Source organism: Aquila chrysaetos, chromosome 15, assembly GCF_900496995.4.
Source record: "Aquila chrysaetos chrysaetos chromosome 15, bAquChr1.4, whole genome shotgun sequence".
NCBI classification, from domain to species: domain Eukaryota; kingdom Metazoa; phylum Chordata; class Aves; order Accipitriformes; family Accipitridae; genus Aquila; species Aquila chrysaetos.
This window is the reverse complement of record NC_044018.1, coordinates 25678023-25700024: the sequence shown is the minus strand read 5'-3', so window position 1 is coordinate 25700024 and position 22002 is coordinate 25678023. Positions and strand designations below refer to the sequence as shown.

The window sequence follows — 22002 nt, the reverse complement described above, 5'->3', positions numbered from 1 at the left end:
AGTGATGTCATAAGGGTTTTTTTCATAAAGAAAGAAGTATTTGTGGCGAACGGAGAGAATTCACAATTCTCTACAATGAGTAGCCACTTCTTACATGACTATAAAATAATTTTGCATGAGGGTTCACTTCTCTCATCATCTACAAAGTTACAGAACTAGCATGATACAACCAAAGAAACCTGCCGGGGAATTTGTGTAAGAAACAGAAGTCACACTTCAAAGCAGAAAGCATAGTGTTTTCATCTACCTGAAAATGAACCTTGAAGCTTAAATCCAAAATGCATACACTTCAAGGCTGCAATGTGGGCCTCTAATGTGTCTTTATAGGTTTAGGATGCTTAATTTAGACACCCCAGTGTCAGTTCAGTACCTTTTGTTTTTTTAATCTCACAGGCAAACATCCTTCCCTCCACATACTTACTTACCTTTCTACTTACTAATTCACAGTGCTCACTATTGTAATGTTAGGACCAACATTAACAGATGTGCAATGCAGGATGAAAAACACACAAAGCAAAACAGTCTAATCTACCCAGCTGCTAAGCAATTTCCTAACATAAATAGTAAAATCACACACAAGACTCCAGTGCTAAATGCCACTTACATAGGCAAACACAGTATCGTAAGTGGCATCAGGTAAACAGAAACCAGTAAGCAAATTCCAGCACCCTTATTTAGTAAAAACTATGCTTTTCCCTGTTAGTCCCTGGGAAATCAGTTACAAGAGGAATAGGATAAGTATATCTAACCCATTCTTTGGGGGATCAGAAGGCAGATTCTGTTTTACAAGACAGATAAATGTTTCTTTTATTTGAGCAAAGATTTCCAAATAAGATGCTTTAGATTAGCCTGATTTTTTTTCTAGCTGTTCCACAGCTAAACATCCGTAAAATAACTGCTGTTTGCCTTTTTCACTATTTTAACACCTGCTTTTTATGTCATCCGTTTTGTTCACAAAGAGACTCCAACAAAAGTAGCTTTTCCTCAGATTTGCTTTGCTAGAGACACCTGGTCTGCAAGTGAAGATGAAAAGCAAACAATAACCTTTAAAGTTGCTTACAGAGTTTACTTGCTGTTTTTTTAAGGTCACTAATACACATTCCAAGGTTCATATTTCAACTTAACCAAAATATAATGCTAGATTAGTCAAGGCAGGGCAAAATACAATTGTCTACTTAAGTTTTTATACTGTATCGAAAGTGTAATATAAGATAAATTTTAAAAATAACCTGACATTAACTTCTCAGCAATTGGAGAAAAAACTGCTTTGGGTCTTGCTTTTTAAAAAGTTATTTTTGCTCATTTAAGAGGCAGCACCTGTTTTGTTTTGAAGTTATGTAAAAAAAATACATTACAAACTTCTAGTGTGAATTATCCTTTAAACATTGCTCCTGAAGTATTGCACATCCCAAAACAATTTTACACTCCTCCCCCCGCTCCTGCCTTTAATCCATCAACCAAAGGAAACATTCTGTTTCTGAATGAACACTGGGCTGTATGAATGGAACAGCATGGGAAGTGTGCGCTTCATCTGGTTAATGGACAAACACAATAGGAAGAAAATGAGTTACGTAGGGCCAGGTTCTTTTCTGATCTGCTCCTGCATAGAGAGCAGAAGACTTTGTTCTACAATTGCTACAAATTGCTGCTTCATCAAAACACGGGTTTTTTGGTCTGAACTGCTTTAATGCCTTATGCCACTACTGTATGTACCATACATAAAACTGGAGAATGTCTCTTCAAAAGTAGATTATGTTTAAGCATTCAGATGACATACCAGAACGAACCACTATTCCACCTAACCCAGTGTTTAGCAGTAAGCCAGTAAGCGAAGCGGTAGGGCAAGGGCCAAAACCCTAGATAGACTGTGCAGCAATATACCTGAAATGAACTTTCTCCTTTGACTTTCCCTAGCTTGGGGTCAATTTGTACATTGACATGTAAGATTTTTTCTAATGCAATGTGTGGGCAGGGAGAAAAAACCTCTCAATAATAAGATTTTCAATTAATTTGAGAGGATAGCAGATTGGTATACAGCTGAGATACAAGACTGGAAATTTTAAATGTAGACATGTATGTTGGCTGTTATACTTTGGAATTTTTTTATATAAAAACAACATCAGGTTTTCGGATATTCATAGAAGACAGGCAATTCCCTTAAGTTCCACAATTAAACAAATCTCCATCTGAATTAGTGGCAGCTTTACCATTTGGATCACAGCATTTCTACTCAAGGAACTGCATTTTTTCAGGTATTAAGACATTGAAATAACTGAATGCTGACTTTAATTCACTTCTCGGTACATAAACTAGATCCTATGACTCAGGAGACATGACTGTATCCAAAGCAATAGTGTAAAAGAAAGGGGTCTTATTTTCTTAGTCTTTCCTGTTATAAACAGCTGAAAACAATGTATGATCAAATGCATTATAGCATATGGAATATAGGTAATTTATTTGTAGTTTATCAGCAGATCAAAAGACTAGGAAATAAAAGCCTGTACCAGGAGTCAACATTTAAACCTAAGACCAGAACTTCATCCTGAACCATCCCAGCAGACTAGGAGGGGGACACTTTGCTAATAGAGATGCAGTATCTTTGCATACTCTGAACTGAGATTTGTTTTTCCTTGTCATGATATCCTGGAAGCTAAAAACCCTTTGTCGCTTTGAAACACGTTTCTTCCCCAAGCACAACAAAATCAGATGTTTTAAGATGAATGGGAATGAATGCTTGTAATTTGATGAGTAATTACCAATGAGAGGTTATAAGTATTGTCATACTTGTACTGAACTTCATATCTCAAATAAGGAAAGATATTCTGACATGCCGTCATCCAAAACCATCTGCATACGACGGACAAGGACAACTACATTGTACAGTGTTGGATTTTGAACTACGCAAGAGATTATTCTGACTCTGAATCAAGAGCTGCATTCCTTTCCTAAGTAATGCATCTGTTTTCACTTATTGTGAAAAGTGCTTGTTTTTGTCTATCAACTATGTATTTGTGAAGCAAAAGAGTACTGGCAGGACCCAAAAGAAAATACTTTTTTACTTTCAGATTAGTACATGTTACCAGATAAAGTTTCCATGCTGCTTTAAATGATATGACTATGCAGTTTATTGTTACATCTCCTGTAGGTGAATTTCTGTGAAGGGATTTGAAATGACACTTTTGCATGTGTTTAAAAACTATGTTGTAAAGACTATTCCTGCATCACTCCACAAATACCAAATTGGTGATACAGGTATGAAGTTGTACAAAATCAACAAGGAAGAATAGAGATTTTCTAGTACAGATCTACAAGATCTGAAGTTGAGAGCTCGCCATCTCCAAGATGTTATCAGTAAAAAATGTGAGAAACAGAGGCTTGTTTTACTGAACCAGTCTCTTACTAGTGGTCAAGATATATATTCATGTGCTTTGTTTGTTATCAATATGATCAGAAACTTACCATCTTTGGTCCAAACAGCAAATTGGGAGACTTTCTCCATTAATTATTAACGTCAAGTGCTTTATTTTCCTTCTTTTTTCTCTTTCTTCAAGTGCACATATAGGAAATGAGTCTGGAGATGCTTGAATTGACAGTTTCCAGTCCTTTTTGTTTGCATACCCACTTTACATATAAATCTTAACAGCATAACCTTTAGAATATCTTAGAAAATTTGCAGAGCAACTAAGGTTCAGAATGGTGTTTCTATTACAGACAGTTGTCTTGTTACTGCTCCTTTTTTGTTGTTAATTATGAACAAATTCAATAACATGCAACTCTCCATAATTTACCAAGGGAAACAACTGATATAATTTGCTGGATTCCTAGTCACAAGAAACAAGCTGTGATGTATGTATTGCTTAGAACGGAATTTTGCCTAGAAGACACAGATACCCATTTCCAACCTTCAAATTATGATATCTAGTATCGTCAGTGATTATCATACTGTCCTTTTCATACTATAGTATTTGTGCTATTGAAAATATACCACATTATACATTATTTTATTTACAATACTTCTTACAGTAAACTAAGGCAGCTTAGTAAACCACTATTTATTTAACAACCTTTTACATACTTTAATGCAAGAATTGCCTGTTGTATCTGTTATTTCATGGGATTTTACATAGCTTTGCCTGAAAGCCAGGATGGGACCAAAGTAAGACTGTCTTCCTCTACCATTACCATTATTATAGGGCTAGACGTGCAAAATGCTTGCCAACTGATTTAGAAGACACAGTGTCAGACATTAGATTACGGTCTACAACCAGAGAGGTGCCGCTCTCAGATCCTTCTCCGGAGCTTAGCAAACCCGGAGTTTCATCAGGTAACTCAGTCTACCTTAATTAGCTCCCTAGAGTAAGTTCAGTCTGTCTCTTCAGCCTGGAAGAGAGAGAAACAGAGGAATGGAAAACTTTAAAGAAATCCTCCTTGAAGAGGCAGATTTATCAGCATTGCTGAAGAAGTTGCAAAAGCTAGCATGCTGCACGGCCCTCATCCTGGCATACCACTTTGGCACTGAAGTTTGTAAGCCTCAGAATCAAGAGACAATAGGTAGAAGGTAGGAATGTGGACTAGGCTGCAAATATGACACAAATATACAGATAAACATTATGCTTCCCACTTGTTAAAACAGCTTAGGTACCAGAGTCCAATCAGGACTGGTAGCCTTTCCATAGAGTTTGGTGTCTCCCCATTCCCATATCCTGACAGAATCCCAGAATCACAGAACGGGACCTTCAAAGCTCATCTAGTTCCAACCCCCTGCCATGGGCAGGGACACCTTCCACTAGACCAGGTTGCTCAAAGCCCCATCCAACTTGACCTTGAACACTTCCAAAGATGGGGCATCTACAACCTCTCTGGGCAACCTCTTCCAGTATCTCACCACCCTTATAGTAAAAAAATTCTTCCTGGAACAGAAGATGCAAGTTGTACTTCAGAGAGAAAAAAGGGTTCTGGCACCTAGTTAGCAACAAGGTACTGATGGGAGCCTTAAAGATACCCGTACAGACTGCAGAAGAAATGGGAGAAGATGGCTCTTGAATAAAAAAATATTTAATGAATGTTCTAGTATATAAAACAGGGATGTCACACACAGAAAATATTTTGGTAGTCCAAATGCACCCTAGGAAATCTCTCACTGGTAATAACAGCTACACCATTGAGAAGACCATTTGTCAGTGGACCATAAGTATCAATACAACCTTCAAGAAAAGGAGAGTTTCTGTGGCACTGAATAAGAAGTTTCAGAAATAAGCACAGACAATTTTGTCTGCCATTTTATTCTTTAAATTTCTCAGAATAGCCAAATATAAATTACAGGTGAAAAAAAATTAGGAGCATCAGATAATTTCATAAGCCAAAGCATCTGGGAAAAAAAAAAGGTACGGCACAGTAATTTAATGCTTAGAAATGCCTTAGAGATATGGCACATTCCACAGTGGAACAAATTAAACCAAATAACCTCACACACATACAAAAAGTTAAAAAGTGCTTTACAACTGGAAATACTGTGATCATTTCATTTCCTTTAACAGATATATCTCTAGGAAATGGGGCAGAGGAAAAAAGAATTGTATTTATTCTCTAGTGAGAAGAATTGAAATACTGTTTGGTGAACCTAAAGTCTATTCTAAGTAAACCAAGCTCAGAAGAAATGTTAAAGAATTCTTCAGGTTACAAAATCCAGATCCGTATTTTGTATAAAAAAAATCCCACACCTAAATAGTTCTGCAAACACTCACTGTGTCCATTTTCAAGCTGCCTAGGAAAATACATTACTACTCCTTAAATGCCTTTTTTAAAAAAAAAAAATGCTTATTATGTTCCAAGTAATTACTGAAAATCCTATTAGTTTTTATCTGTTTGTGGAACAGGTTAACCCTAAAATTAAGATTTTGTTTACAAAGCTCAGCAAACGTATCCTGCAATTTGTATGATTAGGAGATATCTGTCTGTTCTCATTCCAACTTCCAGCACATTATGGCTTAGTCTGGACAGAGAGAGGGAAGCTACAGGAACTTTTCTGCTGTCTTTATAATGCCCATACGAAGCTTTATCAGTTTTTCTAATAATCTTCCAGGACACTACTAAGGTCATAACAAGGTCTTACTGCTAAAAAGAGAAGGCTTGTAGAATATGCAACCTTCTCTCTGTTAACTTCTCTCTCTGTTAGTGAAAGTATGGATGGAAATCTAGTATTGTTCACAGAGTTACGTTATTCACAGAAGCTGTAAGGAGCGAAACATTTCCCTCTCTAGGTGAGCAAATACTTCAGAGTTCTTAGATGACAGCAACTTTCTTTCCAATTCAGCTGTCTCTACAGATTCCTGTTAAACCCAAGTGGCATATAGTGTCCTAATTTTGCTCAAACTCCCTTTAATACTGTAGGGAAAAAAATATCTTTTCAGTTTTGTATTTGTATCCAGGTCTCAAGCATCATGATAGAGCTTAAAAAAAAAGAAACTATATAGGGTTGCTTTACCCTCTGGGAAACAGCCTATCAACTCTCTATCATTGATTTTGGCCAGGGATTAAAATGAGTGGGTTGTGGTAACGCAGCTGAGAGCTGAACAGACTATTTTATTGAATAGCTAGCTATGACATCTTATTATTTAAGTTTCCAGAAGGGGGAAAAAAAGCCTTGCTTGATACATTACAGCTCTCTCAATGTTAGCAACTGAAATTCTTTAAGAGGCATTCAATTTTTAGACTCTGTAGTACCTTTTAATAATGCAATTATGAAGACATTGAAAATAGCTACGTGCATTTCAAAAGCTGTGCTAAAGCATACATGAGGACCAGAGTAATTGAGTATAAAGTCAAAACTAACATATTAGAGCATTCTGGTGTGGTACAGTACAATCACACAACTGTCATCATTTGAGCTACTTCAGAAGCAATGTTATAATTACACTGTAATGCATATATAGCATTATACTATAATGAATAGAGTGTTTGTGAAAACCACATGAAAACACATTAGGCAAATGTTTGATCTTTAACTATCACTCCACTTAATAGAACTTTTTGACAGGGAGAAAAGCTAAAAGTTCTCGTCTTTGGAAAAAGAAAAATTGTATCCTTTTAAAAATGGTAGAATCTTCTTCAAATCCTGAGTACAAAAATGACTGAGCAGTGTATCAAGCCCCATCCAAACAACAGCTCTGCAGACCTGTTCGTTCTCACGCTGCAAGCATTCAGAGTCATTCACCTCCTGTACTCACGATATCAGCTTCATCGCTATGCTTGCTTTTTGGTCCAGGCCCGCACCTGACGTGCGTGATCCTGGAAGGAAAAAGCCTCTTTTGTTCCATTCTGTCAGGGTGTGGGAATGGGGAGACACCCAGCTCGGTGGAAAGGACATTTCCTGGGCAATAGCCGTAGCCCTTACCCCACCAGCAGCTAGCTCCCCTACATATGGTGTGACGTCAGTGTATCAGAGGCCTGCTGCTCATCGTATGACCTGACGTATAGTCTTACACTGAGGTATTTGAGTGAGCCGAGAGGTTTAATTCTGATAGCTGGCACCTAAAAATCATTTTAGTTTTGTCTTCCTCCACAGAACTTGCAGACATCACGCTAAGATGCTTCATATACTTCCTTTAGGTCCTCTCCTTTGAACTACGTTATGTTCTGCGCAACAACTTTCCTCCCTATTTTCCATTTGCAAGGTGTAACCACCTGCAAGATACTAGTCCAAACCCACAGTTTCAAAGTGAAATATAAACCAGCCCCTTAAGGAGAATGTGCCAATCGGTCAGAAGCAGTAGCCTCACTTTTCCACAGTATCAGCTGTCAACTGACAATCTCAGCTGTGCATAAAGTCAACATTCAAACATCAAAAAAGCTGCAGGTCAAGCCTGAAATATATGTAGCCATGGAAAACACACTTGCCATACTTTCCTATTGAATTACCAAATATCCTGTCCATTCAGACAGTTCAATATTCAAGAAAATTCCCTAGTGAAGACTTAATGAAACAATTTCCATGTTTTTGCTTTTCTTTTCAGAAAGCTTTTCTATAAACAAGGTAATTCAGCTATTCAAAGGGAACAGCAACTTCCAGTTTCTTAATACAACTTCAAAAAAATGGATAAAGTAGGTGAAAGACAGCTTAAGTGAATGAGTAAAAAAAGACAAAATCTTGTATTTTTCTGCTTCTAAGGAATTGACTTAAATAAAACTAAGCTTCCTTGCGTGAGGTCTGAACTTTGACCATATTAACTATCCCTGTGTTTTCACGTATCTTAAACTTCCATCCTGATGCTAGATTTTCTGTCAGATATAATGATTGCCTATAAAGTAATAGTAAATTAAAAAACCCTGTTGTAACTGCTATTGGAGCTTTAGTGGGAATGTTTTCTGAAAACTACTCTGACATGATGAAACAAAGTTCAAATAACTAGAAGGTAAACCCTAAGACTAATAACCTAACCCTTAGCAAGAGTATAAACTGCAACAAATATAAACAATCTGACCCTGTTGAAATCTTACCATGGCCAAGCAAGGGTTCTGACAACTAGTTTACCAGCTGCAGAAGAAAGTTTAAATATAGTAAATAATACCCTAATTTTTTTCTCCTGACACATAAGTTTATTTGACTTGCATCTAGAGAAAACTTATCCATGTCTTGAGTTCAGCTGCTTTGTTATGGTAAACTTTATTATTTTAAAAAGGCTCTGAGGACAGCATACAAAAACCTAACTCTGCTCTAAGCAAGTAGAAAAATTCCCACTGACTTCTTAGGGAAACTGAGATTTCGTCTGATGTATCTAAAAGCTCATTTGACTCAAAAGGTGAAACTTTTTTTTTTTTAAACTATTTGAAGTTGATAATGGAGTAAATCAGACATGTGCTTTCAGGCTTACTTCATGCGGACTACCTCTAACTGGTAAGGATGCTATTGGAATCGAAAAAAGAGTGATAATATTAATCACAAGGAAATACACATTTTCCTTTTCTTGTCCCTCTCAAGTCCACGTGGGAGTAACATTTCCCAAGAGTCTCATCCAGTCAAGTCCTTCGCGCTCACCATTTTCCTCAGTGAATTTCCTTCCAACTTCGTAATATTTTTAACCTTCAAGCCAACCAGACAATTCCTTCCCTCATCTGGCTTTAAGATCAGTCTTCCAGCCCCCTTTTGCAGCTCATTGCCTTGATGAATTCCTATCCCTGACACATGAATTTTTAACATTCTGCTCACACAGATTCAGTTCCTTTTTTTTTTTTTTTTCCCCTCCCTTCTTCTTTCCCTTTGTTAAGACCACTCAGCTTCCTGACTGTCCAGTCTGAACTTCTTTTTCTCTACGTCCCTTGTCATTCAGCATTCTCAGTTCTGGCTTCTTTTGTTCTTGTTAAATTTCTTTTTAACCGTCACTACATGTGTACTCTCCTGGGTATCAAGACAGATAGCTTCTTTTTCTGGCTAGCTGCACGCAGTATTGATGATGTACTTTCTCTGTTGCTAGATGTGGTTACTCATCTAGGGAGCAGAGTCTTGCATCCAAGGGAGTTTCTGGAAAGTGCATTTAAAAGTCTCCCTCTTCAGTGGCCCATCCCATCAGATCTTGATAGACAGGGACACTTTCCTCCCATACAATACCCATTAGTGTGTAGCTTTGGTTCCCAGCCATTTTTGCTGAGAGTTCCTCCTCTTCTATTACAATCAATGCCAATAGCATTGCTTGTTTTGAGAGGATCCGGCTCCAGTTTCTGGTCTTCATAGAAGGGCACCAACTTGCAGCTGCCTGGCGTCAGGCTTTCAGAAGCTCGAGGTGACCTTCCATCACCACCTGAGTGCTCAGTGGGGCACCAGAGACAAAGAGGAACTTTTGGAAGCAATAGATGGTAAGACTTTTCTTCTTGGTTCTGTTCCAACAAACTAAACTGCCTGCTTTTAGATGGATAATCCTATCTATTGAGGCCAAAAATGTATTTTTTATCAGGATTACATAATTTAAAATATTTTTTTTCTGCTTCACACACTACATTTTGTTTCTGCAATATGCTGCCTATACATGCTGATCTTATTTCCAAATATTTGTGTTTGTCCACTCTTAACACAGTAGCTTTCTGTTTTATCTTTGGAGCATGGAATTCCTCAGAAGCTTTTGCTTTAAAGCCTCTTAACTATGCTAATGGAACAGCAAAGGGAAATAAATAAGTAGCATTTGACAAGAACGTATCAAGATGCTCAGTGTTTTAACTAAGCAGAGGTGACCACCTGAGCTTCCCTTATTTAGGGCAGCCCTTAGTGCTCTCTGTAGTCGCAGTCAAGTCCATTTTGATTTTGGGGCCCTGCTTCCCCTGCCCAGTGTTTTGGAAACTTCATGAAAGTTCTCTGACAGCTCTGGTCTGGCAAGTGAGGAATTTTCAGATTGGTGGTGAAAATGTAGCAGCTTTTCCGACACACCACCTTCCCTGCCCAGCTAGCATATTAGCAATGGGAACAGTGGCGAGCAAGATGCAGCATGTCTTAAAAAAAGAACTACAGCACTTGAGACGAAATCACCTTTGGGTGTTGTTTTTTTTTTTTTTTTTCACAAATATACAGGAAAATCAGTGTGTGAGTTCTTAGTAGAGAAATTCAGTCCTTCAAAACTGAAATCAGCAGCTGGCATGTACTTTGTCAAAGTCTTCAGCATTCAAAAATTGGCAGGCCTTCAGCTCAAATGACTGGTTCTCTCTTGGTAGCATCATCATTGAGGCTTCTTCTTCAAGAAAAAAAAAAAAATCTTACAAAAGCTCCTAAACTATATTTAGAAGCCAGTATGTTGCAAAGTTTAAGAACTACTCAAACTGCTTTCAGTTTCCTTTATCTGTGAAGTTTAAAAAAAGTCTAATGATTTTTCATGCTGAAAGATGCTCTGTGAACACAGCTTTGAAACAGGAGACACCCAGTTTTATAGCTTACAAAAGAGACTAATTGTATTCCACAGCTTCCGAACTAGTTTGATCCTTGAACTCCGAATCATTCTTCCTTCTGGTTGGAAGTGGAATGCAAGATGACTGCTTCCCTAGAAAGCAATGCTGAGAATGAACTCTGAATGCCTAGCTCTTTTTCACTGCCCCAATAAGGTATTTTGAAAAGAGAAATTTACTTTATATTTCTTAAAAAAATTACATTATGATTTGCTCTACCACATCATGAGTTGTTCTCTAAAATAGGCTGTTCTCTTGAAAGAGGAATGCATAAAAAAATTCACCTGATATTATAAGTTGAGGTAAAAAGATAAATGGTTTTATATTAAGAAAAATCTGTGGCACATATAAATTAACTAAAAATTTCTTAAAGTTTATAAGGCTACATAGCCAATGTCTGTCACAAAGAATGTCGCAAGTACCCCCACCTGCATACCTGATAGTAAGTTTATTTCAGCAGCCTATTGCTCAATGGAATGGAAAAAATACACAAATGGGAAAGGATTACTTTAGACCTGGAATAGCAAGTGTTCACTCAAATGTGGGCTTTTTAGGGCAGAGTCTCATCTTTACACCAGTCTGGTAAAGTCCTTGTTCCCTGATGGTAGCATGCAAGTACAAAATATGACTGAAAACATGTAGGCTTGTCTCCAAGAAGTTTGAATATTCAATTTGTGAAATTATAGCCCAATGCTATAACCTAGCATTTAAAAATTAAATGTCAATTGGCAGTATTTCTTATACTGTTCATAAATAAGGAATCCTAATTTTCAGTGTTGGTGGCTTGTTGCACATAATGTGGAATATTTATATTCATTTCAGTGAATGGCAGAAGCATCATTGGCTTCTTGTCTTCCTGGCTTCAGTGCTACTGAACTTCGGCAAAATGCCATTCATGACTCACACTATTTATTTATTTATTCTTTATTTTTAGACTAATGGGAACTTTATGAATTCCTTCCCTGATTTCTAAGAGAAATACCACTTAGCTGTGATCCTGAAAAACGGTGATTCAGAATCTTAGATTACTGCCTTAATGAATATCCTTAACTCTTAATGTGAATGGTTAATCACCAAATAATTGATTTTAGGTCTGAAGATATTGTTGTTAAATTTTGATTTTAAATTATTTCCTTACCCATATAGAAATTCACACTATTAAATAGTTTGTCAAGTTGATTATTTAGTTTCTATTAACAGCATTTTTTTGAAATCTCAGGAATATTTTTCATTTGCAATTTTATTTACATCTCCTAAAAACATGCACTGTAAAAGTATATGCATCATATGTAGCATAAAGAAGCTGAGTCATCCTCCAAGTGACAACCCACATGAAAATGCACGCGCAGTTAGGAAAGCAGTAGTGCGGCATCACGTGCGCAAAACAAGCTCAGGGTCTGGAATGGTGGGAGCGCAACTCTAAGACAGCCTTTGGGATAGTTTCAGCTCTTAAAGTCTCTTCCCTTTTCCTATGCACTCTTTTGCTTTTTCTTCATCATCATTTTGATTGTAACTTTTGTAGTTAGTTCAAAGCATACAGTAGAAACTATGATCATGCTGTAATACCTTTTAGGATCAGGTACAAAATACTTCCAGTCAAGAACACAGAGTGAAAGTCATTCTTCATAAATATTTGTGCAGACAATGAAGGCATTTCATGCATTTAGTTTCATGTTATATTAATGAAATATTTGTTTTTTATTCAAGGAGATTATTGACAATGAAGGGGGGAATTCTTTCCTTCTGCTAGAAAGTGTAAATTATACAAGCATGACAAACAGCTTCCTCTAAATGAGATGTAATCAGACATGAAAATAAGCTGGTAAGCTTTCATTTAGTGCACAAGTGGGATTAACTGAACCATCTCCTGCATATAATTTACTTTAAAGTCTGTATTTACTATTTTAAGAGTTAGCATTTAAACCTTTAGTATTTTATTACACAATTTTAGCTTGAATATTTTCCAATAAATCACAGCTTACTTTCAACTAGTATTCATTTATGATGTTATTTTCACCTTGTGTTTGCTGACAGGAAAATGAGATAAGAGAAAAATCTTAGCTGGAGGTCTGGACAGGCAGACATGCTCGATGGGGCATGTAAGAAGCTAATAGCGCAGAGACATCTCAAGCATTCCCATATACATTCCCAAGAGATTTTTTTCCCTCCCTTGAGAAACACCACATAGTCCTTTGGGACTTCCTGCCTCAGGAAAAGAAAAAAAAAAAAAAAAAAGAAAGAAAAAAAAAGGCAATTTAAAATGTCTCTTTTCCAGACATGATTGCCTTTTTCTTCTGCAGTGTACTACTTTTTTCCAAAACTTACAAGCTTCTAAAATTGATAACTGACTTTCAGAAAACATAGAGAAATATATTATTTTATTAAAAGTTGATTTAAAATAGCTTAAGGTCTGATTGATGGGGATTGATGCAATGCCCTTAAAAATGTGTTCCCTTAGGTCTGTCAAGATAAATGGATCTTGGAACGGATAGTGATTTTTTCATTTTTATTCTAACTTTAAGCAGTAGCAACATTGATAGACTGTGAAAACAAGTATGAAAAGCTATTTTAAAGAGAACAAAACTGTCTGCAAAATTGAAATTTTTACAGTATTTTGTCTTCATAACACCAATACATTGCAGTGATGTGGAAATACAAATATAAGCACACATGGAGAGCCTGGCAATATGGTGCTCCATTCATTACATACATGCATATTAAGCAGCACGCGTGGCATATATATGTAGGTAAGATACTTCATATTGCCTATATGAACTGCTGTGATGAAATAGTGAGTGTTTTCTTCTTTTTATAAAGACTACATTACATTTCACTGTTATCCTGTTGAGTAGAATCCAAAAAGATAGGCTCATCCCAAGAAATCCTTCCTAGTGTGCAGACTTCAATTATACTACAAATAAACAATTCACATATTTAGTATTTTAATTGAAAGTGAAGTCTGTTAAAATCGTGTTTGACAAAACTGTATTTTCTGTCTTTATATACAAAAATGTATCTGTGAATCAGAAATTTAAGGCTTCTGTGGCATATATGGGTGACCTTCTAGAATGAGACAGTTGCACATTGGCACAGAGTTTGAAAAAAAATGCTTCAAATTATGGGCTAAATTCTACTTCAGATGAGTCATGCAGAAACCAGACGCACAGCCCCAATCCAAAGAACGCTGCCAGTCTGAAACAAGGGCAAGGCGACCAAGACCAAGCATGACTGGGTTAAAGATAACTCAAGACATCTGGAGTATGAGAAGTAGGAAGGTCTCCTCTGTACTCTGAAAAAGTATTCCGAAAAGGAACTGATGAGACTCATCAGCGGTTTTCTTATTTTGCCTTGTCACTAGAACTAAGCAAAACTGATTATGGATGCTTGAGTTAATTTTCCATCTTGCTCACTTTTGTGTATAAACTAAACATCTTAGGAAACAAATTGTCAGGATGATGATCGCAGGTATTGGAAGGGCTGATTAAGTTCCTTTGGTTTAAATTCACAAAGATAAATTTTGAATAAAGCACAGGACATTTTTAGTAGAGATGCAAGAACAGTAACTCAAAAAGCTTTTGACAGCTTAATTTATGTCAAACACTGTAGCTTCAATGCATATTTAAAAAATGCCTAGCTGTAAATGTATTTTCTGTTGCTAGGTTTTCTACTGGATCTACTCCACTTTTGGAAATTCAAAACAAAAATTAGAGGAAAAACACTACAGACGTCATTATCCCTGCAATTTTCTCTGTATCTACATTAGATGACTAAGCATGCAATATGTGTTGTAATACAACCTGTTCAATACTTCCACAAGTTCTTTGGAACTATTTTGTAAATTAATTACTAAGCACAATCAAGGTCTGAATAGAAATAGCTTTTTTTCATGGAAATCTTATGCATATTCTTTGGTTTTCCCCCTTGAAAATATGAAGAAAGCTAGTTTTAGTTATTCCATATTTATCAGACCGCTGCTGCCAAGAAAATGAAGGATCTAAAACTTCAAATTAATGGCAGGAGAACAATCAGTTGTCCCTGCAATCAGAGGAAGATAATGAACCTCATATGCACTGATAGCCTTAGGAGAATATTAGGCAGTCTGTATTTAAAACTCTAGCATATAATTTTAAATCATGTTCTTAAAATGACTTTTCTACACTGTCAACAGCCACAGTTATCTTAGTAACAATTTTGACATCTAAGAGCAATCCACAAACTTGACAGGAAATTGTCCCTTGTTTTTCTTTTAGGTTAGTGCCTCCAGGCTTAAGTCAAAAGTCCAACAGCGTATGCGGGAGCTGGTGCAAGGAAGGGTGCAGGAACACACAGCTGGCGTATGGAGGCGTATGACCTCTCCATTGGGCCAGCAATCAGCTGTTACATGGAATGAACAACGCAAATGCAGTGGAGCTTCATACAGTATATCACACATAGCAGTTGCTGAGTTTATGGGACTAATGACATTTTTCATGCAGTGAACCTGCTGATCTAAATACAGGGCTATAGAGATATGTCTGCAGATAAACTTTGACCTCTTTGCTCTTTCTCCTAGCAGGTACAGTCTTAGAATGGATGCTTTATTGTAAGAATAAAGATTATCTTCAAATTTCAGTGGACGAGTTGCAAGAAAGCCTAAAAACAGTGCTTTTGGAATTCTCCCAAACTTACAGATGAATTCCCTGAAAGTGGTAAATTGCTTAGTCTAGTAATCCATATTAGAGTCAAGTCAAAAAAATCTGGATAGATTCTGATGATCTTAGGGGTGGATACAAAGGATCACGCAGCTCCAGCCATTTATCTACTCTTTCTAGGGGACACAGCACTATGGAGAAACTCATGATTAACATTACCTTTCTTTGAAAATAAATGTTACAGTTGACAGAATCGGATTACAAACTTTAAGGAAATCACCAAACTTTATTGGAAAGACTGCTCCAATAACTGACAAATTCTATAAAAATGCAACTAGCAGCCAGTACTATTTGTACCATTTATATGGGGTAGCATTTGGCAAAGAAGGGATGTATGTATTCATACAGCTATAAATGTTGCCAGGAACATGACCGTTTAATTCGTATAGCAAAGAACAAAAGCCAAGACCTCATTTATAACTTTAAACGAAAAAAATGGTAAGTTAAAGTGTCTACACAATGCAGAAGTTACTGATTCTTTGGAAAATTGTTCTGTAATGTGGACACAAACTATATGATAGCAACCAGGAAGGCTCTTCATTTAAATAAGTATTGGCAACCCTTCATAAAGGATTAATACTATCTCTGCCAATGGTTAGAAACCAAATTTCTTTTAACGCATACTCTACATGTTGTCTTTTCTTTCTTGCCAATTTAAAGCTTGCTTAAAACAAGACAATCTTGGCTATAAAAGCAATGTTTTGGAATGTGCTCCAATATGATTGATCTGTCCTTGTTCTTTTGGCAACTTAGCTAAAGTACTTTCGTCAAATTTTATGATTTTGTATGATTTGAAGTAATAAAGCATGACAGCCCCAAATGGATGACCTTAGAGAATTCTGTCTGACTAAAAATTCATCACCATAACTATATTACAAACCTTAATTGTGCAATTATTTTTTCAGTTTTCCTAGCTGTTTTTGCAATTTAAGCATACTTTAAGAGACATGCTTTTTCCCATCTGTGCTTTCATTTATATTTACTTTCTTCAAGAATACATGCCAGCCAAAGTCTTTCACAAAAAATAGAATGTTTCATGAAAAAATCCCATGAAGAATCACTGAAATGCTATCAACTAACTATTCCTTCTTTCAAATCTGAATGTGTTAATACCTCTTTCCTGCAATTTCCTTAAGATAGGATTCATTGATTGACTTACTCCCTCAAAAGCAGAATTTCTGAAAGAAGATGCATCAGTAATAGTCAGCTATTGGGTTTTGACAATTACTTTGTCCAAAATAACCATCATGTAATCAAGGTTAACATATATCAACACAAGTCTTATACACCACCGATTAATCGAATTAAAGAGATTAAAAATTATCTTCCCATAACTAGCCATGTGGCAAAGGAGAAATCTGGCAAATAATCCCTGCTGCACCTTCCACATCTGAGCAAAATATTGGAGAAGACAGACATGCTGTTCAAACCAAACTGCCAAGCTTCCCACCTCATGGATGGGGACTGAAGCATTTCATTCCTGTGCCCTTCCCTCTTGTAAAGGACCCGAGCTAGTCTCCCCTCTTCAGAAATTCTGTGCGCTACCGCTTGTAAATGAAGGAGGCTCCTTGGCAGGAGCTGATGAATAGTACTTGACAAAGAAGTGTGCCACAAAGAACTGCAGTCTTGCAAAATGCCTGCTAATCCTCAGTGTTGTCGATGAAGCTCAGCCTTGGCTGCCTTAACTGGAGCCTGTATTGAGAAAGTTCTTCCACCTCCCTCTCAGGGAAACACAAGGGCCTCCCTTTCCGGGAGTATGCAATGGGAATATGTTCTGCTCTCGCTAGGGTCAGTGGGAGATGACGGGCATTTTGGATGAAAGTAATTCTTTTATTCATCTTCGAAGAAAGATGAAAGTAAGCACCTGGCACTAAAAAAAAAAAAATTTACAAAATGTAGTTGTAAAAAGTCCTTTCTACAGTTTTGCATTGTATGATGAAGAGAGAGGGGAATATAAGCAAAGAGAGATTAGTCCATGTCTTGGTTCAGGTCAGGAAAAGAGATTTTATGATGTGTACATGCAGAGAATGCACAGAAGTGGGAGAGGATTAGTGAATATGAAGGAAAGAACAGAGGGGTTTATGTAATCATGCTTTGTAGGATTTTTAGGGAAAAAAAAACCCTACAAGAAGCTCCAAAGCCACTTGATAGGTCAATATCATTTTGATGCTTCATGTTGCTCTAAATAAGCATAAATAAACCAGATCATGAAACTGGCTTTAAATCTTAAAATAAATCCGTTTTGATGTTCATATTTCATGCTTTCAAGTAAGCACAAATACTATGTTCCCTAAGTTACTGATTTAATATGTTAAGTTGAAAAATGGATGTGAAGACAAACTGTTAAACTGGAGTCAAGAGAATACTTCAATGGTTTAGAATACATCACATGAATGAGATACGAAAGAGGTTAGATACTTGGAGATAGGCTTATACTTACACATATTCAAATAAGATAAATTATGAAAATGCAGAGCTGTGTGTCCAAACAGAACTGCTTTCTAAGGTTGCAAGCACAGTGACAAGGGGTATAAAAATCTGGCAACCAGAACCACCAGATGCCTTAAATTGTAATCACAGGTTTTGCGTACTGTAATCAGAGCAACCTTACAGCTGGGTGTTTGAACTGGGCAATTGCCTTAGCCTACCGTAAAATATTTACCTTACCTTTAAGCCCAGAATTAACTCATTTTCTAGTAGTCTGCTTTGGAATAACTCAGTGATAACATTTTCAAAGAAGTCATGCAGTTCTGTAATCCTATTTGCAGAGATGACTTTGTTCAGATTCTCATTCTGATCCCTCTCTAGTGAACAAGGAACCAACCTTGAAGAATAAGGTTTAATATCCACAATTATTTTATGAAAGAAACAAAGCTCTTGATCAGTCTTTCTTTGTTCATCTATTTACTGCCTTCTTTCTTTTTTTTTTGTGGGCCTTTTTCTAAATTAAAGAAGATGCAATATTTTCAATGCTTTCTCATATGGTAGCTCTCTGATACCTGAGATGTCTCACTTTTCTTTTTTTTTTTTCTCTGTATGTCATTTTTTTTAACCCAATGTCCCTTCTAACTGCAGATGTGCATTGAGTCTGCCAGGCGAGGCCATATCCTCGATCTTTATAAAAGCATTACAATACTTGACTGTGGTACTGAGGCAAAAAAAATGCGTTCTGGAGATCTTCCTTAATTTTCTTTTAATAGAGGTGCATTTGAGCAAAGGTCTTTTCCAAGTTGTCTATAGTGATGTCCAGTTCTCCAGCTTCAGTTGCTAAAGTTAATTAGCAACAGTTAATAGGGAACAGACTTAACTGCTTGGTATGATGGCAATTGAAGATAACCCTGTTAAATTATCATGCCAAAACCCAGTCGATTGCATGCTTACTTTTGGTATTCTAAAAGGTTATCAGACAAAGAGCATCTAAAGGCTGTTTAAAAGCTAGTTTTAAATCCCTGTGGTACACCTGAGAAGTACGTACACTTGTGCAGCAGCATAGGAGATGTGGGTCAAACCTTGTGCCAGATGTGAAATAGCTGTTGTGCATTACAGTTCACCAGCTGCAAGGGGAGAACGGAGTGAACAAATACTGCGTTGGAAGTTTGGTCACACCTGACAAAAAGAGTAATGCTTACTTCGAACTGAGAATATACTTCCAGTTTTAGAGGTTTTAACTTAATACACCCCGTTTTCTTCATTTGCCACTTTTAAAAAAACAACTGTGAAGTCAGAAAAAAAAAAAATCTAGTCCTTGCTCAAGTAATGTTTAAGGGGGAAACATTCCAAGCTGATTGATCTGCCAATTGATCCTTAGCTGGTCAGAAGTGGAATGGCTAGATCTGAGCAGTGGTTTGATAGAATATTAAATCATAAGCTGCTTTTTCTTCACTGATATGGAAAGTAGCCATACAATAATGTCCAAAGCTCCTCCTCACAACAAGTCATTACTCATATCAAGACAGCATTATCAAAATAATATTTTTTTAAAAATCAAGATATCAGCCATTTTCCTTAGATTAGGAATTGGTGATGTTTTATAATTTGTGCTTAATGACTCTAGGAATTTGTTATTAGCTAGCATCCTTTTTGGAGGTACGGCATGAAGCCCCAAAATGATTATGGTTCTCTTGCTAGAACAATATTGGAGTGAAGTAGAAGTTTGATTCTAGAGATTTCTAGAAATTTCCCCAGTCAAAGAAAAAAAAAAAAAATCACATGGCCTGGATTTTTAAGAGTTCAAACATAAGCAATGACTCATGAAAGAAATATGAAATAATTGCAAAGTTATTGAGAAAATGATACTAAAGAAGCATGGAGAAAAATCAGCCTGCTTTTGGTAATCCAGATACGTGGAAAGAAAGACTTCATGAAAGGTTACTTGAATTTTCTCCTTCCTACTTATTTTCTCCTTGCTTTCCTTGAAAGCAGTGTACTGTTATAAAAAGACTACCAAAAAAGCCTTATTCGTTTAGACACTGAAATGACTTCAGAATGAAGTATTTAAAACAGTTCTTGCATTCCTAAATATTAAGCATTCAAAGTATTTATAAGTTTTCCTACTGTTTCATGTCTTTATTTGAAATTCTCTCTGATAAAAATGCGCACATAACAGTGTTAAAAGACCTCTTCTCTGACTTCTAGTCACATGATGAAAAATGCTTTTGAAAATATTTAAGTCTAGATACAGGAAGACGACTAAACTCCTAAGCTTTTGTCTTCTAAAAAATTCCCATCGTTGCCGAAGCTGGTGAAGCTCCTCTGATGGTGACAATGGTGGGAGACTAAGGCAGAAAAGCTTCCAAGTGCCCGCAAGCATTCTCACCGCCGCGCCTTCTACCTACCTCCTGCAAATCTCCGTTCCTGCCTTTAGAAAATGGGTGGCCACACATTCCTTGTCACGTTCACCCTTCCTCTCAGAGAGCTTAACATTGGGAAACTTCACATAAATGCATAACAGACAAGGACAAGGAACAAATTTGCTTAGCAAGGCAGCCAGCAGGCTTACTGTACTTCCCCCCCCTTCCAACATTTAAAGAATGCAACTATCTTCTCTCTTTCCTTTCCCATGTAGCTTGAGAATTACATCCAAGACAGTATGAAGAAAGAAATGGTAGAGATCCAGCAAACTGCAGTGCAGAACCAGACTGCAGTAATGATTGAAATAGGCACAAACTTACTAAATCAAACAGCTGAACAGACCCGCAAATTAACAGATGTTGAAGCACAAGTAAGTAATGAATTTCAACCTAAAAATGCTTCTGCTTCCCAAACACCTACAACTACACATTTAACACAGTTTAGTGCTACACTATTCGGTTCAACAGTTAGAAGTCAATCATTGCAATCAACGGCTCTACTCAGCTTAGGGAACCGTTAGTATTTGGTAATACAGAGTTCCATCTCAAGCCCACTGTTGTCTCTTGAAGATTTCCATTACAGCAGGAGTTGAAGTATGTCTAGCAAGACAATTGTTACATTCATCTTTATAGATAATGTACTTAAACCTACTATACCATATCCAAACATCACTTGGGTACTAGTATGCTTTTCTACAACCCTCATTGTATATCTCTGTTTATTATTCACCTCTTGCCACCAGATCTTAGCTAAAAGAGAGTTCCTTCAAACTGCCTTTGTTCCATTTACCAAGCTAATTCCTTTTTTATATTTAAATTTGCCTTTTTTTTTTTTAAACTTCTTGTCAAGAAAAATGGGTCTTTTTAATGAATGTTTTCACAAATACTATAACTTCATTTCCAGCGCGATTATTGTTATTTAACAGAGGGATAAATAAATGAATCAGATATGAATCAAGAAAAAAGGGATTAGGAGGAGGCTACTAGAAAAGTAGATTCACACAGAAGTAAACTTGTCTACTGTACATATTATTTTCTAAATCATTTTAAACAAATTAATGCATTTATCTTTAATTATTGCTTTAATTGAAGAGCATTAACTACAATAAGACATTATGTGAAATAGAATGCAGATTTTAATATGGTATAAGGACAAGTCCAATCGATGTACAATGGTACGTATTTGTAGTTTTGCTGACACGGTAGGAAAATTCAGATATATAATTCCCCAAACAAATAATGAATAAAGCATGCAGCACATAACATTTTATATAATGTAAATCGCATGCAAAACCTAAAATCCTTGTTAGACATTTTACTATCTGTAGAATTCATCCGACGAATTAAATTACATTTTTTAACCTAAAACAAGCCTTTGTGAACTCTTTGATAAACTGATAGTTCATAGCTCACAGGCGTACTGAATTCAACTTTCTAACTGCATGATTCAGGAGCCCAGTATTTTGCCTATGTTGAGGGAATGTATTTACTCATTCACAGTAATGTCTTTATGGAAATTATTCAATTATTTTCTGCTT

General features: G+C 36.5%; 2 protein-coding genes across 6 annotated transcripts in view; one reads left to right on the top strand and one right to left on the bottom strand.

Annotated features, from left to right (window-relative positions):
• The window catches only part of MCPH1 (microcephalin 1), a 129438-nt gene that overhangs the window by 37577 nt on the left and 69859 nt on the right, over positions 1-22002 (bottom strand). The gene's annotated exons all lie outside the window — the stretch shown is intronic.
• ANGPT2 (angiopoietin 2) overlaps positions 1-22002 on the top strand; it is a 43533-nt gene that overhangs the window by 1421 nt on the left and 20110 nt on the right. The window contains exon 2 of one of the 2 annotated variants that reach the window (XM_030037529.1): positions 20680-20835. The exons of the other annotated variant lie outside the window; for it this stretch is intronic. Coding sequence (XP_029893389.1) covers positions 20680-20835 — 156 coding nt within the window. The remainder of the gene's footprint in view (positions 1-20679; positions 20836-22002) is intronic. 2 annotated transcript variants of the gene reach the window in all.